The sequence below is a fragment of the Dicentrarchus labrax genome, unplaced genomic scaffold, assembly GCF_905237075.1.
Source record: "Dicentrarchus labrax unplaced genomic scaffold, dlabrax2021, whole genome shotgun sequence".
NCBI classification, from domain to species: domain Eukaryota; kingdom Metazoa; phylum Chordata; class Actinopteri; family Moronidae; genus Dicentrarchus; species Dicentrarchus labrax.
The window spans coordinates 24894996-24911661 of NW_026136701.1; the positions used below are offsets into that span (position 1 = coordinate 24894996).

General features: G+C 38.9%; 2 protein-coding genes across 11 annotated transcripts in view; one reads left to right on the forward strand and one right to left on the reverse strand.

Moving 5' to 3' along the window:
* LOC127355896 (tripartite motif-containing protein 16-like) overlaps positions 1-5135 on the forward strand; it is a 167438-nt gene extending 162303 nt beyond the window's left edge. Inside the window, exon 2 of one of the 2 annotated variants that reach the window (XM_051387328.1) lies at positions 3801-5135. In XM_051387328.1, the coding sequence (XP_051243288.1) occupies positions 3801-4601 (801 nt within the window). In that variant the 3' untranslated portion in view covers positions 4602-5135. Of the gene's footprint in view, positions 1-2831 lie in introns of those variants that run through there. The other variant, XM_051387242.1, reaches the window with a different exon arrangement.
* Positions 5136-8142: 3007 nt separating this feature from the next.
* Positions 8143-16666, reverse strand: part of LOC127356971 (fucolectin-1) — a 27403-nt gene continuing 18879 nt past the window's right edge. For 2 of the 9 annotated variants that reach the window (XM_051389270.1, XM_051389663.1), the window contains exons 3-6: positions 10827-10865; positions 10411-10702; positions 9751-9896; positions 8143-9230 (exon numbers count right to left, since the gene is read on the reverse strand). In XM_051389270.1, the coding sequence (XP_051245230.1) occupies positions 8863-9230; positions 9751-9896; positions 10411-10702; positions 10827-10865 (845 nt within the window). In that variant the 3' untranslated portion in view covers positions 8143-8862. Of the gene's footprint in view, positions 9231-9750; positions 9897-10410; positions 10703-10826; positions 10866-11602; positions 11642-11852; positions 12069-16666 lie in introns of those variants that run through there. The other 7 variants (XM_051389440.1, XM_051389121.1, XM_051389492.1 and 4 more) reach the window with 6 other exon arrangements.

The window sequence follows — 16666 nt, forward strand, 5'->3', positions numbered from 1 at the left end:
TTCCATGCCAATAGATCCTCCTAAATGTTCCATACTGGACCTTTAAATAAGGTTTTCCTATTGATTGTAATAGTTCTGTTGTCCCATGAGGTGGAGCCATAAAGTTATGGGTAAATATGATCTTCCAGTAGTTTAATATTGCATACTTAATATAGTGGTTATGAAATTCTGAGAACATAATATACAGTTTTCAAATGACAAACATCTTATTTCACTTCAGGTTCAACAGACATGGGCATTATTTTAACATCTGCACAATGATACAGAAGAGGTGCAGAGACCACTCCTCTCCACTGGTGAATCTGAAACTTTAATATTTGTATCATTGATCATTGTGTCTTTTCTGTTTGTAACAAGCAGGATTCACACTTTAGTGTACAGTTCTCATCATATGAGTAAAGGATTTAAGTTAGGGTGTCGGTGTTGACACAATTCTTTACACAAAAGTTAGGACAATTCCAAGGGCCCATGACTGACAGGGCCCCAAAAATAGGTAAAAACTAATATAAATTATTAAACCATCATCATTCAGTATATATATTTCAAATATAAAATATGAATAATCTCTTTGTTTTTACTTGTTTTTGGCAGTAAAAGTTAAATATCCCCATTGACCAAAAAGTAAACATCCATATTGACCGACCACCCCCCTGTATCTGCATGAAATGGTTTGGTCCTGCTTTAGCATCAGTGATGGTGTTTATTGCAGTCAGTAGATGAGCCAGAACTACAGTGATCACAATGTTAACTAGTAAATCTAAATCTGGCTTTCAAAAAAGGAAAGAGAGAAAAGAGAAAGAGGAAAGACAAAGGAAAGGAAGTCAATCTGTAACCCAGTGTTTTACCAAGAAAGGAGCCTATAGTCTGTGAGTGGTATTAACCTGTTGGCTTAATGTCCATAGGGAAATAAGATACAGCTACAGACTAGTGTCAGCCTACATTTAATCACCATTAATCAGTTCAGGGAAACGTTCAGCAACATATTCATATTAAATCATTGTCCCTGCCCCTTTTAGCAGACTTAACAACAGATGAGTCAGCAGCACCCCAGTCTCCCCATCACTGTACCCTCCCTGTCCCCCCATCACTGTACCCCTCCCTGTCCCCCCATCACTGTACCCTCCCAGTCTCCCCATCACTGTACCCCTCCCTGTACCCCCCATCACTGTACCCCTCCCTGTCCCCCCCATCACTGTACCCCTCCCTGTCTCCCCCATCACTGTACCCCTCCCAGTCTCCCCATCACTGTACCCCTCCCTGTCCCCCCCATCACTGTACCCTCCCTGTCCCCCCCATCACTGTACCCTCCCTGTCCCCCCATCACTGTACCCCTCCCTGTCCCCCCCATCACTGTACCCCTCCTGTCCCCCCCATCACTGTACCCTCCCTGTCCCCCCCATCACTATACCCCTCCCTGTCCCCCCCATCACTGTACCCTCCCTGTCCCCCCATCACTGTACCCCTCCCTGTCTCCCCATCACTGTACCCTCCCTGTACCCCCCATCACTGTACCCCTCCCTGTCCCCCCATCACTATACCCCTCCCTGTCTCCCCATCACTGTACTCTCCCTGTCCCCCATCACTGTACCCCCCTGTTCCAGTGAAGAAGCTGAGCAACATTGTGTTCAATGACAGGCCAGTTAACATCATTGCAGCGAGTCTGTGGGGATTTCTGTCTCTCTTGCTCTTTTTACCATTACAAAAAAGAAAATGAAATATTTATTAATGACAGAAATTCAAACATTAATAACAATTATTTTATCACATAATGATCATTATGAAATAAAATTAAAAAAACAACAACCTACTGTCTGTACTGGATGCTGGACAGTTGGAAACAGTGAGTAGTTTACCTGAGCCAGCATTTAAGATACAGACAATATTAAAATAATCCAGTTTGATATGTTCATTTAGAATGAATTATGGAATGACATCTATAGATACAGACTTTATTATAATAATAATTAATTCCGTTTAGAGAATTTTCCATTTTGAAATGTTACAATAAAATACATTGAAACTGTTTAGCACATTTTTTATGGTTGCTTTTAATCTTGCATCAAATAGTGAACTGCATACTGTATGCAGACTTGCATGCGTGTACAAATCACCAGCAGTAAATATTGTGCTAGTACTAGTATTGAACTACAAGAAGCAAGACAGTGGCAAGCCTTTAATTAGAGTTATGTAAAGCTTTTGATGGGACAGTTAGGTCCTAGAGATGTGGTGACAACAGCTACCCAGAGGGGGCCCAATTTGATTTTTTTGTCATGGGGCCCAAAATTCCTGGCAGCGCCCCTGTGTGTGAGAAGGTTGTTTGAACTGAATATAACTGCTCAAGTTGGTTCATTGTGACACTGAGAATGTCTATAGAGCAGCACATTTTCCAGATTGATTCAGTCATTACAGTTGGGTGCATTCATGTCCCGTTGGATTAACTAAATGCATCTAACATGAAAATAAATCTTTTACTCAAAATGTTCTCAAAACTCAAAAATGAAAAAGAATGAATTGAATTTGTAATCGCTGTATTTTAGAACAGAACAGCTTATTTTCGAAAAACTAAATTCTATTAGTTTACCTCTTAAAAGCTGAAGTTTAAAATGAGAAATGAACTCTATTGTAAACACACGTTTAACACACAGTATCTCTCTGTAACTGCTCCTCTTCCTGGACTGAATCACAGTTTGATAACTCCTCCCTCTTCTTCCTGCTCTCAAACACAGCGAGCTCCACTCTGTCCACATATTTCCTTGTTCCCTCCCCTTTAGATCTACAGTTTGAAGGATGGGTGTAACCAACATGTGGTGACGTGAAAGAGCCGACAGGCCCCATTCACTGCAGAAACACATGTTGTTCAGATCAGAGATCAAACTAGTTTAATTTATAAAGAAGTGAAACTCAGACAGTCGTTGTGACTGAGAGGTGAAATGGCGCAGAAAGGAGTTCAGCTGGACCGAGAAACCTTCTCTTGTTCAATCTGTCTGGATCTACTGAAGGATCCGGTGGCTATTCCCTGTGGACACAGCTACTGCATGAACTGTATTAAAAGCTTCTGGGATGAAGACAAGGAGAAGGAAATCCACAGCTGCCCTCAGTGTAGACAGACCTTCACACCGAGGCCTGTCCTGGTGAAAAACACCATGTTAGCAGTTTTACTGGAGGAACTGAAGAAGACTGGACTCCAAGCTGCTCCTGCTGATCTCTGCTATGCTGGACCTGAAGATGTGTCCTGTGATATCTGCACTGGGAGAAAACTGAAAGCCTTCAAGTCCTGTCTGGTCTGTCTGATCTCATTCTGTGAGAAACACCTCCAGCCTCACTTTGAATCACCTGCCTATGAAAAACACAAGCTGGTGGACCCCTCCAAGAAGCTCCAGGAGAACATCTGTTCTCGTCATGATGAGGTGATGAAGATGTTCTGCCGTACTGATCAGCAGTGTATCTGTTATCTCTGCTCTGTGGATGAACATAAAGGCCACGACACAGTCTCAGCTGCAGCAGAAAGGACTGAGAGGCAGAGAGAGCTTGAGGTGAGTCGACAAAACATCCAGCAGAGAATCCTGGAAAGAGAGAAAGATGTGAAGGAGCTTCAACAGCAGGTGGAGGATATCAATCGCTCTGCTGATAAAGCAGTGGAGGACAGTGAGAAGATCTTCACTGAGCTGATCAGTCTGATCCAGAAAAGAAGCTCTGATGTGAAGCAGCAGGTCAGATCCCAGCAGGAAACTGAAGTGAGTCGAGTCAAAGAGCTTCAGGAGAAGATGGAGCAGGAGATCACTGAGTTGAAGAGGAAAGAGGCTGAGATGAAGAAGCTGTCACACACAGAGGACCACAACCAGTTTCTACACAACTACCCCTCACTGTCAGCACTCAGTGAATCTACATCCAGCATCAATATCCGTCCTCTGAGGTACTTTGAGGATGTGACAGCGGCTGTTTCAGAGCTCAGAGATAAACTACAGGACGTTCTGAGAGAGAAATGGACAAACGTCTCACTGACAATGACTGAAGTGGATGTTTTACTGCCACAACCAGAGCCCAAGACCAGAGCTGATTTCTTAAGATATTCACGTGAAATCACACTGGATCCAAACACAGCAAACATATATTTGTTATTATCTGAGGGGAACAGAAAAGCAACGTTAATGAGTCAACAACAGTCTTATTCTAGTCACCCAGACAGATTCACTGTGTATTATCAGGTCCTGAGTAGAGAGAGTCTGACTGGACGTTGTTACTGGGAGGTGGAGTGGAGAGGGGATGGGGTTCATGTAGCAGTCGCATACAAAAATATCAGCTGTCCAGGGAGCTTGAGTACATGTGAATTTGGAGTCAATTGCAAAACTTGGATGTTAGATTGTCACAAAACCAGTTATAAATTTAAACACAACAATGTCCAAACTCCAGTCTCAGGTCCGCTGTCCTCCAGAGTTGGAGTGTATCTGGATCACAGTGCAGGTATTCTGTCCTTCTACAGCATCTCTGAAACCATGACTCTCCTCCACAGAGTCCAGACCACATTCACTCAGCCTCTCTATGCTGGACTTAGGCTTTACTACACTTATGGAGACATTGCTGAATTCTGTAAACTCAAATAGACATTTGACAGTCATTTAAGGGAGAGTGGGTTGAATTGTATTTTAATGCTCAAAGTTATTTTGTCTTCATGTTTGTTGCTGAGGGCTGATTGATCACCTGTCACCTGAACTGACATTTTTCTGCATGACAATGTAATCTTCTCTTTGCTCTTTGTTTGCTGAATATGTGTATCAATGAAATGATCTGTATGATCTTTAGATAGGTTGTAGATGTTCTGTTTTAATCACCTCATTGCCTTTATGAGAATGTATAGCAGCTGATGAGTGACAGGAAAGCGGGGAGAGAGAGGGGGGATGACATGCAGCAAAAAAACACAAGTTGGAATCAAACCCAGGCCACTGTAGTAAAGCCTCAAAGACACTGATAATTACATTTACTTTTATTTGCCTGGTTGACCAAATGTTGTTTCTGTTGTTCTTTTACATAGATCATATTCTGTTGATTGTGAATCATTGAACAAGAGTCAGTTAGCAGACTTTACTGATTTACAAACTGAAGGTTTACATAATCAATAAACGTACAAGAACAAAGTACTTTCTTCTAGTCTTCATTCCAGAGTCTCGTACAAAGCTGATGGAGGAAATGTGAAACTAATATTAGAGAATATAACTGAGGTTCAGTCTCTGTCCTTTACAATGTCCTCACTACAACAGCTTTGTCACAAAGAAATGAGCAGAGTTTTCTAGCACTACTTAGTCAATAAAAAGGATTTATAACACCGACTTGAAAAAATGGAAAATAGTCAGTATTAACTGGTGTCATCAAGGTTGTGTTTAAATATAGACTTCTGCATACACAGTGTGATAGTACCTATATTTAAAGTCTCTTTACTGATGTTGGTTGAAGCTACTAAAGGCTCAGTGAAGATTTTACATATCTTCTTGCAGTGAACATTACAGCAGCTGAACAACTGTAATGTAAACACTGATGCACAACACAAGATGGCGCCTTCATCCTGCAAACCAGGGATGTAATGGAGGTTAAAGCTCCTCAGCTCACTTTGTCTCCATGTTTTAGACCACGTTTCTAAGGCAGATTGGAAATGTTCTAATTGTGCCACACATCATGGTCAGTGATGTTCATCAGGCAGTAAGAAAGCTGCAGCTTCAGTCTACACCCATATTTATTTTGTATTATTGTGTTGTATGATATTTAACTGTGGTTGTTGAGTAACTACCTTGGTTGGTTGGTTTTACGCTGCTGGTGTTGCAGTTAATAGCACACAGATTTTAAAAAGTCTATTAGTATTTATCACGGATAATATTAAATCAAACTAATTTCACTTCGATTTAGCCAAAAACTAAAGAGATTTCTATGTGTCCTTCATCATGGGACAGTGTCAGACCTTAGTTGCTCCCTGTTACTCATGAGATCCAGTAGGTAGTGGACTGCTGACTCTCATTCTGCCAGATTGTCTGTGTTGCTCAGTACAGCTTTGTTAACACTTTCTCTGCTTGTTCCTGTCATAATGACGAGTATGAGACAGATCAGCTCAGTGAAGCTCTTCTCACTGTCCTCCACTGATTCATCAGCAGAGCAATTAATAGCGTCCACCTCCTGTTGAAGCTTTCAAAGTGGAGTTTCCGGAGCTTCTGGGCAGCGGCCTGTTCAATTCAATTCAATTCAATTCAATTCAATTCAATTCAATTCACTTCAATTCAATTCAATTCAATTCAATTCAATTCAATTCAATTCAATTCAATTCAATTTTATTTGTAAAGCGCCAATTCATAACAGAAGTTATCTCAGGACACTTTTCAAACAGAGCAGGTCGAGACCGAACTCTTTAAAACATTATTTACAGAGACCCAACAGACATTACCATGAGCAAGCACTTGGCGACAAGGGCAAGGAAAAACTGCCTGTTAAAAGGCAGAAGACTAGGACAGATCCTTCGGCTCTAGGTGGGTGGTCGTCTGTCTCAACCAGTTGGGGTGAAGAGAGAGAGAGAGAGAGAGAGAGAGAGAGAGAGAGAGAGAGAGAGGTGCACAGCAGTGTTTCATGTTGCCCCTGCAGAGCCAAACAAGTGCACCAGGTTCCTATTTTCAGTCAAGAATGTCATAACAGGAAGGTGGGACTGGAGTCTGCAGGAGATCCTGTATTTTGTTAAACGTGAGACTTATTAACTTCACTGTTGTTCAGCTGGTACTCATATTCTTAACTGACAACTGAAGTGTTGGTTAACTGGGTATTAGTTGATGGTTGTACGTTGTAATTCTGGTCAAAGAAATATATAAAACTGTATAAAAGTTTTTTGCTGAATTGTATATAAACATACTTTTTAGGAGACAGGGTTGTCGGGCTGCAACTAACGATTAATTTAGAATATAAGCAACGCCCCCTGGTGGAGGATTTTAAGCTATAATCAATCATTTTGAACTAACAATGTATGAAATGACAAAACAATATGAAAGTCCGCTGGAATTTTGGGGTTAGTGTGTTTTTTACTACGTTTATATTTCATGTTTGTGTTTTTTATGCTGAGAATTTCATCCTGTGTGTTATTAAAGGTCTGACCTGAAATAAAAGTTATATCAATGCTGTGTTTACAACTTGTTTCTGCTGCCCTCATGTGGCCAAAAAATTAGTTAAGTTTAAGTGTAAATAATTAGAGCAATAAAACTGTATTCGTTGTCTCTCATTGGTAAATTGTGAGCCACTACAGCAGCTTAATTATTGCCATTACAGTATCTTACATTCCTGTGTTCACTGTGCATTACAGTGGCACTCACACTAAATGTAAAGCTTCCATACTTTATTCTTTAAGTCCTCAAAAACAAATGATTCCTCTGAAGAAAACAGTGCATATTAAAAAGAAAAAACCTTGTCGAACAGCAGTGCTGGGAGTTGCTGTAATTCCAGTAATCTCCTGAAAGCCCGGGTGGAAAAATGTCTTGTTGTTGTGATTAATAAATACATGCATGGAGATGTTAATTGCTTGTGCAACAAACACTTTCTACCTCTTCTTTTAATAGACTAATAGGAATTTAAACTGTTACTTATGGGCTGTAGCCAAAGTCATGTACGTAATGAATGAAACTGGGGTTAAATGAATCAGTGAGGTCTACCAGTGAATTATATGACTGTTTGTTAGCAGGTGCTGTCCTGTGTTGTCCAGAAAACCCCTGAAAAATGTGTTTACGTCCATGTGTATCTTCATTAACTGAATAAATGTTGCTTACAGGTATGAATGTTACTCGTTGCTGCCCTCTGGTGGTCTCCAGTATTTATAACTCAATACAGTTGTCCCAAAGCAACACTAAAATAATATAACTGACAGCTGTGAGCCTTAATAAGAAGAGTTAGTTTACCGAGTAACTAATTACTTTTATCTACAGTAAGTCAGTGACTTTGAGAGTAATTAGCAACTAATTACTATCTTTCAGTAACTCGCCCAACTGTCAAACAGTTGGTTCAAACCGAGGTTCTTCCTCTACCGAAGCCGATAGCCAATCATAGTTTAGGATAATGGGTTGGCCGATAAGAATTCAGGGGCGGCTCCATGGACCCGGTCCTGTACAGAATGAATGAACACCTTCATCATCGTCAATCATCAACCTTTATTTCTACTTTATATTCACGTCTCAAAAACAAATATTGCTAAAGTCAAGTTTGCATCTTCATACTCACACACAGGAAAAACTGAACCCACATATATAGATCTATATATAGATCTATATATATATATATATATATAGATCTATATATATATAGATATATATGTAGATGTATATATATATATATAAGCAGTATGCATCCAGAGGAAATAACATGTAAAGTAAATTGAATTCAGAAGTACATATTGAAAGCTTCAAATGCAATTTTTTAGGTATACAAACTATATGTGACCACATAAAATACATTTCTATTCTATTTCTGTACATTTGTGAGAAATCTCAAACTTTCCTGAATTATTAATTAATAGTTTTATTATTTCTATCGGGATAACAACAAAATGCAGATAGCCCATTCCAATGCCAAATCCATTCTCATAGAGAGAATAATAATAATAATAATAATAAAAACAAACACTCATGAGTTTAATGATGATTGAATTTTGAATTTTAAAACAGTAGAAGAAAAAAAACGTGTTTCACCATCATATAATAATTATATCACAGTATCAGGAAGTACAACCGAAGCCTTAACACTACTTAAACAAACATTTTTACAAAGGTAAAGTACGTGCACGTCCTAAAATATGGAGTGAGCTGCAGTCACTAAAAAAGCAAGTTATATCTGTATGGCTGTAAGTTTATCCTATCCTCTTGGCTTTTCTTTTCTCACTCTGCAGATGAAATTAAACTCATCGTAGTCAGATTTTCTGAACCACAGATGTTCCTCTTGTGTCTCCATGACCACACTCGTGTCACATTCTTCTTCTTTACTCTCTTGATCCAAGCGACTGAAATCCAAGCGATTATCGTCGACCCAGAACCAGAACTGCAGGATGCAGGTGTAATGGAGGCCCAGCCACACGTGGTCAGTGTCTGCATCCCTGGCCTGCAGCTCAGCCCAGGCTTGGTCCTCATCGTCGAGAATGGATGCCAGGTCCATTTCGTTGTCCCTGCAGTGGTACAGGGCTTCTTCCCATGTCTTATTCTCTTTGATCAGCTTAAAGGGCGACTCTAGTGAGGAAAAAAACAGCAGTGTGAAATGATGGGAACAAAATAAGGGACCAGGGTCAGAGGGTTTGAGGGAAGACTCCTGTGTGATTCTCTGATAATGTCCTGATGAAGACTAAATCTTTTAACTTGTGAGTTCACAACAAACGTGAAGTCATTTGTGTTTACACCCGTTCAGGGGCGTGTCCAGACTGTTTTGACTGAGATGGCACGAGGGGGGCGCTGACTTGTGCAGGGGGTGGCATGAAGTATGTGTCTATCCAGTCATTCCCAATTTCTGGAGTGGAAGGATATTGAGGTGGCACTGGGGACAAATTCGATTTTTGCATTAAATTATGCATCAAACCTTGAGCTTCAGTTAGCTTGAACAATCAGCCTACATACAATATGTCCATTTTTTTTTACAGTATATATAATTCATCATATTTATCTGCTATTGCGTTATTGATACACAGTTTTCAGTATTAACATACTGTGGCTATCAATCACATACTTTATGTGTAGGAGGAGAACGTTTCTTTACCTTTTTTTTTCCCGTAGATCTTCACTTCACACAGAATTAAATTCTCATGTTCTGGTAAGAACACAGTGATGTAGCGCCCTGAAGCTGATTGGTTAAACTGAAAGTGATTCCAGGTTGTTTTGTTAAAGTTTGTGATGGTTTTATTTCTGGAAGAGAAAAAAAGATGAACATACAGTAAAGGCAGGAAGAGGGATGTCTGTGGTTCTTTGGGATGAAATCTCTGATTTGCTTGCTTTGGAGATTCAGACACTGAAAAAAGTCTGCCAGTGTCTGTGGGGGCTATGAAGAAAACAGAGAATATATGGCAACAACATTAAGTACCTTTTGTTAGATTGAATGACTTTTGATCCAATATTTTTAGAGATCGATACTGTGACATTTATATTTTACACTGTGAAATTAAGCCATGGTGGAGACTCTATCGTCACTGGAGCTGTGAGTTTGAAATGTCACAGGAAGCTGAAAATTCAAGTCTATGAATGACCAGAAAACCCAAATTCAAATATATTTGTCAATTGTAAACCTTAATACATTACATGCACAAACTTTCTAAATAAAGTTTTATAACTTGGTTCGGGAACAAAGACAGGACATGGCCAAAGGACATCTGAAGCCTGGAAATGTGAAATAAATTAGTTCAAAGTAACATAAAGGTGTTACATTTTGTTGGCAGTGCCGTTGCTCTCACGAGAGTTCCCAATGTAGATGCGAGCTTTTTCTATCGTGCGATGCTCTTTGTTGTAGATACTGATACAAGAAATGGTGTAGACACCCTCCAGGTCAATTCTCCACCAGGAGTTCTGCAGTTTCAAGGTGTGAGCACAGGTGCTCCTATCGTTATCCATAGCTCTATCAGAAACGTAGGGTATTTTCTCCTCTTTGTCTTCTTGAGGTGTATAGTTTGATGACTGGGATGTGGTCCCGTTCAGCTCTTCCATGTCTTGAGATGTACCTGAAGACAAAATATAGAATAATTCACAAAAAAGGCCCTTACATATTTAGCATATAAATACTATTGAGGCATGACTTGAGAGAAACTAAACTCATGAGTGTAAATAAAATGCATTTAATCCCACCTGTTGTACAGTTAGGCTCGTGTTCACTTTCCACGGAACCTGGAACAGCAGAGTATATATAAGAATTCCTATTTCCATTTCAATTCAAGTCAAAGTTACTGGCATCTACGATATTATTGCTTGGTAAAACAGCAGTAGTATTACAATATGCCATCAATAACCCGTTTGTGCCCGCAACTGAAATTTGGAGTTTTGTCTGGGCACATATCTGAAGACATTATTTAAACCGGTGAAAAGTGAGTTTTTCTCATCAAACTAGATTTAGTCTTTAGGCACATGGGACTACGGGGTTTTTCCTAAAATGGTAGAAAATGCCCTTGAATAAGCAGTAAAGGTTCAGGGATTTTTTATTATTTTCAGTACACACATGCGACAGGCTCCTATCTATATAGTCCATATTAATAAAAATGACAACAATAACTTTTATTAGGTGAAAACATTCGCTTGAGGGACCATTCTGCATTAGTTTCAAGGAGTTTTAATTCTCCTTGAAACTAATGGAGGGAGTCTGTTGGCTTCATTAAACCTCAGCTCTAGGTTTTTTAGAGAACTTATAACACTAAAATACATATAAATATATACTGTTAGAGTATGTTGGTACCAAATTCCAAGACCAATCAGAACAAATGTTATGGCATTTTTCCTTCTTATGCTAAATATAGTCTTTGGGTGCAAATGGGTCAAATACGTTAAAGTTTACAGTAAAACATTTAAAAACAATAAACTGTTTAATGATTTTATCCATTTATCATTTCAGAGATCACTGACATGCTTACCAATCAGAGGGATGAGCAGCAGACTCCACAGCATCTTTACTGTGGAGAACACAAGGCAACATCAGCCGACAGGTTAAATGTCTCTCATGACCACAGACAAATACATTTAATTCAGAAATAAAACTTTTTTTGAAATTGCAAAGGTGTTTGTAGCTGCAGCTTTAAAAAAAGACTTTGCGAGGACTCTGTAACATTATGAAATAAATAATGAGAAATAAATGAGAATTGAGGCTGCATTAACCTCACTCACCTTGTTGGCCTTTTTCTTTCTCCACAATGTTTTTCATACGATGCTCTCTCCCAGCTACAGCTGTAAATGTACTCTTCACCCTTCCCTGACTGCTGCAAGTATACACTGATCTAAATCAATGTTGTCTCTCCTGGTTAAGGCGCAGTCTGTAGTCAAAGCAGCTCCAGACTAGTTTACATAAGTCAAACATATGATTCCAACGTGGAAAGTCTACAGAGTTAGTGCATTGTTGCTCCGCCAAGTAAACGCACCTTTGGACTTCCTTATTTTCTTGATATTTGTTTCAGTAGAGGAAGTTCTTTATTTTCATAAACAAATCCATCCCTGTTTCTCCTGGATACAGCAGTGTTAATTATAGGTTCAGTGTGAAATATTTACTTCATATTTGAATCCAAAAGTGTATTGCATTCACTTGGAAAAAGAAATGTGGCTTTGTTTTTCTGAATAATGAGATACCTCCAGAACACTCTCTATGGCCAGGGCCGGGTCTCAGCCCCCCTGAGCACAACCCAAATCCTGTATCCAGTCTTCAACCTGCTCCAGTGGGCCCATGCAGGCCTCTGTCTGCACTCTTCCCCCTCTGGAACTGAATGAGAACAAGAGAGGGAGATCAGTAAGGCCCACAGCAGTGCTTGTTCCTGGCTGTTCTAGGCACCGGCCACACCGATCACCCGCTCACTGAAAAAAGTGACTTTTTGGTGCAGTAAACTCTATTAGAGTAACTGTCATAATTTCTCCCTTGTATGTTTAAGATTCAGTGAAAACTAGAGTTTCTTAAGTAAAATTAAACATTTTATTAACGTAATACATGAATTATGGGGGAAGATGTTTTACTTTGGTTTCCTCATACTATTTAAATGTTTAATAGTTGTATGTACATAAACCTAGAAATACTACATAAACTTTACTCTGAAAGTGTAGCGTGTTTTGAAACGCATGCACGATGCATGTGCACAGTACAACAGGACTGGCTCCCGCTCCGGACGTTACAGGATCACAGAGCAAGGTGTAGCAGAGACCATTTTTTGGCTGTAGCACGTACGACAGTCATTTCACAGGTAAGTTATTACAGTTCTGTTTTAAATTTGTGATAATATATAAGTCTGCATGTATTTTGATAGTTTGATGCAAGATATGTTACTGTTCATAAGTTAATTTAAAGTTAGCATTACATTAAGTCCGTGCTGGCCTGTAAGTGGGAGCAGGGGGGCGGCGAAATTATGGGCCCCATGCCAAAAAAAAAAAATGTAATTGGGCCCCCTGCGGAGCTGTTGTCACCACATTCTAGGACCTAACTGTCCCATCAAAGCTTTACATAACTCTAATTAAAGGCTTTCAACTGTCTTGCTTCTTGTAGTTCAATACTAGTACTAGCACAATATTTACTGCTGGTGATTTGTACATGCATGCAAGTCTGCATACAGTATGCAGTTCACTGTTTGATGCAAGATTAAAAGCAACCATAAAAAATGTGCTAAAGGCCATCTTTTACAGTTTCAATGTATTTTTATTGTAACATTTCAAAATGGAAAATTCTCTAAACGAAATTAATTATTATTATTATTATTAATGAAAGATTTAAAAAAAGAAAAACAAACAAACTTAAATATATATTAACTTTTCAATCAAAATAAATTAACATCATCCTCTCAAAACAATGAAAACAGCAGATTCTTGAACTTAGCTGCACATATATGCCAACAAGAAAATAAAGTTGACATGTAAAATGAAATTTCCACACCAGGATTATTATAGTGCTACAAAACAGACCAAGTGATCACCAAATCAAAAGGTTTTGAGGTTTGGAATATGGTCAAACTAACAGTACCAGTGACATCAAATTAAAAAGGTATAAAAAAGAACAAAGGACTCCTGGAAACCCAAACTTTTCCCTCAAATAACAGCTCAACACATTTTTGGCAGTCCAGCCATACATCTTGTTCTCAGTTTGTTTAGGCTGTGGGCATTATGTCTGTAGTAATATCCAATCTCCATAGCCATGCCATTTGTCAGCTATCACTGGCCCCCACTCAGCCTGACTCACCAAGAGCCCAGTGCCGAGCCTTCTTGCCAGCAAAGTCACTGATAAGTCTTTGAAGTCGAGCTTTCTAGCCAACTGACTTTCAATGGACAACATGGCAAGACTGCAAAGCCTGTCCTGAGACATAGTGGACCTCAAATAGTTTTTTATCAGTTTTAGCTTACTGAAAGCTCTCTCCCCACCAGCAACAGTCACAGGCAATGTACAAAATATATGTAAAGCAATGCAGACTTCTCCAAAAATGCTGTGTAGCTGCATCTTGTTAATTGTTTGTTATTTATTTCATAATGATCATTGTGTGATAAAATAATTGTTATTAATGTGTTTGAATTTCTGTCATTAATAAATATTTCATTTTCTTTTTTGTAATGGTAAAAAGAGCAAGAGAGACAGAAATCCCCACAGACTCCCTGCAATGATGTTAACTGGCCTGTCATTGAACACAACGTTGGTCAGCTTCACTGGGACAGGGAGGGTACAGTGATGGGGAGACAGGGAGGGTACAGTGATGGGGAGACAGGGAGGGTACAGTGATGGGGAGACAGGGAGGGTACAGTGATGGGGAGACAGGGAGGGTACAGTGATGGGGAGACAGGGAGGGTACAGTGATGGGGAGACAGGGAGGGTACAGTGATGGGGAGACAGGGAGGGTACAGTGATGGGGGGACAGGGAGGGTACAGTGATGGGGGGACTGGGGTGCTGCTGACTCATCTGTTGTTAAGTCTGCTAAAAGGGGCAGGGACAATGATTTAATATGAATATGTTGCTCAACGTTTCCCTGAACTGATTAATGGTGATTAAATGTAGGCTGACACTAGTCTGTAGCTGGCTATCTTATTGTCTTTCCTCTTTCTCTTTTCTCTCTTTCCTTTTTTGAAAACCAGATTTAGATTTACTAGTTAACATTGTGATCACTGTAGTTCTGGCTCATCTACTGACTGCAATAAACACCGTCACTGATGCTAAAGCAGGACCAAACCATTTCATGCAGATACTGGGGGGTGGTCGGTCAATATGGATGTTTACTTTTTGGTCAATGGGGATATTTAACTTTTACTGCCAAAAACAAGTAAAAACAAAGAGATCATTCATTTTATTATTATATTTGAAATATATATACTGAATGGTGATGGTTTAATATATTTTTTTAAATTAATTAATTAATCCAAAATTAGTTTTTACCTATTTTTTGGGGCCCCTGTCAGTCATGTAGAAAATATAGTAGAAAATAATGTATGCATGATATAATATTGTTTTATTATTTTCCCTTATTCATCCATCATAACATAATATTACATGTGGCTGAATATTTCAGACCATTGTTTTAATACCACAAATTGTGTGTCTTCACTTTCAGGGTGCCCTTTGGAGGAGCCAGTGCACTTTGTGGACAGTTGGGGTTGAGGTCTGAGGAGGGAATCCAGGGAGAAGAGTGGATATCAGAGTGACAATAGAGATATGAGATATGAGATGGTCTGCAAAGATGCAATTCAGGTCATCAAAACGTTTAGATCTGATAAAACATTATAGGTTGAAGCATCACACACTGGGGGTCACTACCCTTCTTGTACTCGATTGTCCTTGTTTGTTTAAAAGTTGGGACTTAACATTTGTCAGAAATCATACACAGACTCATTGGATGGGTGTGAAACCGTTATCCGCAGCCTTATACTGTACCTTGGAAGTAGGAAGGAACTCGCCCAAGTGATGTCAGTAACCACATCCTCAAAATACTTTCCATGGTGCTGTGAAGTCCGTTGTGTTCCATCTTTTCGAGGCCATGAGATTTTGGGGGCGTGGTTGTCCTTGGGACTGTTATGTAACTTTGGTGGTTTTAACTGTCCCTTTGAAGAATTGCCAATTAGCACTGAATTCCAGTTCATCTTGGTTTACTAGTGGGAAGTTGCCTGTCATAAATGTTTTTCATTTTTTGTCAAATAAGGTATCTGTTAATTACAGTAAAGATTTTATTCTTCATCTAGAATGGTTAGACACCTTAAGCTGTTCATTTTTAATTTATTCTGTGGATTTTATTAATGTTTTAATTGCATTCTTAAAAGTGCACTAGTCTAGAGGACTGGTTTAAATGTTGAAATTGCACTGTTTCAGAGTGTAGGTTTGTAAGATTTTAATTGTTACCAGATCTATGTCCTTACACCACTGGTTTGGCTGCAGTTGCTCCGCCCATCTCTCCAGCTGCATGCCTGCACTGTTGACGTGTGTGTTCCTGTGTTTCATTATTCTACACTTTCAGTTGTTTCTATCCTGACCCTCTACCTGAAGTTGTTTAGAGCATGTTTGTGTGTTTTAAATGAAAAATAAACAGTTTAATTGCATTGTAATTTAGTTGTGTGATATGTGATAAATATATATTAAATGCATAGAGTATTGGTTAAATTTATTTGGTAACATTTATCAAAAGAAAACTGGCAATGATTACCTAATTTTAGTGAGTAATGTAACGTAATGCAACCAAGTAAATTAAAATGTCAAGCACAAGAAATTAATTAAAATCTACTAAATTATGTCATAACAGCAAATACTACAGATATATAAAATTTACTTAAAATTTTGAGGAAAATGATGTTCTTGCCTATGAAAAGCAAGTAGACTTTACTTAATTAGTTTAAATAAATATAACTTAAAACTTGGTTAAGTAAATGTTACTTAATATCTTCACAACTGTTATGTTTTATGGTAAGTAAAATTTACTTGATACTGGCAAGTTAGTGTTACTTGATATTGCAGCATTAAATTTTACTTGAATCATTT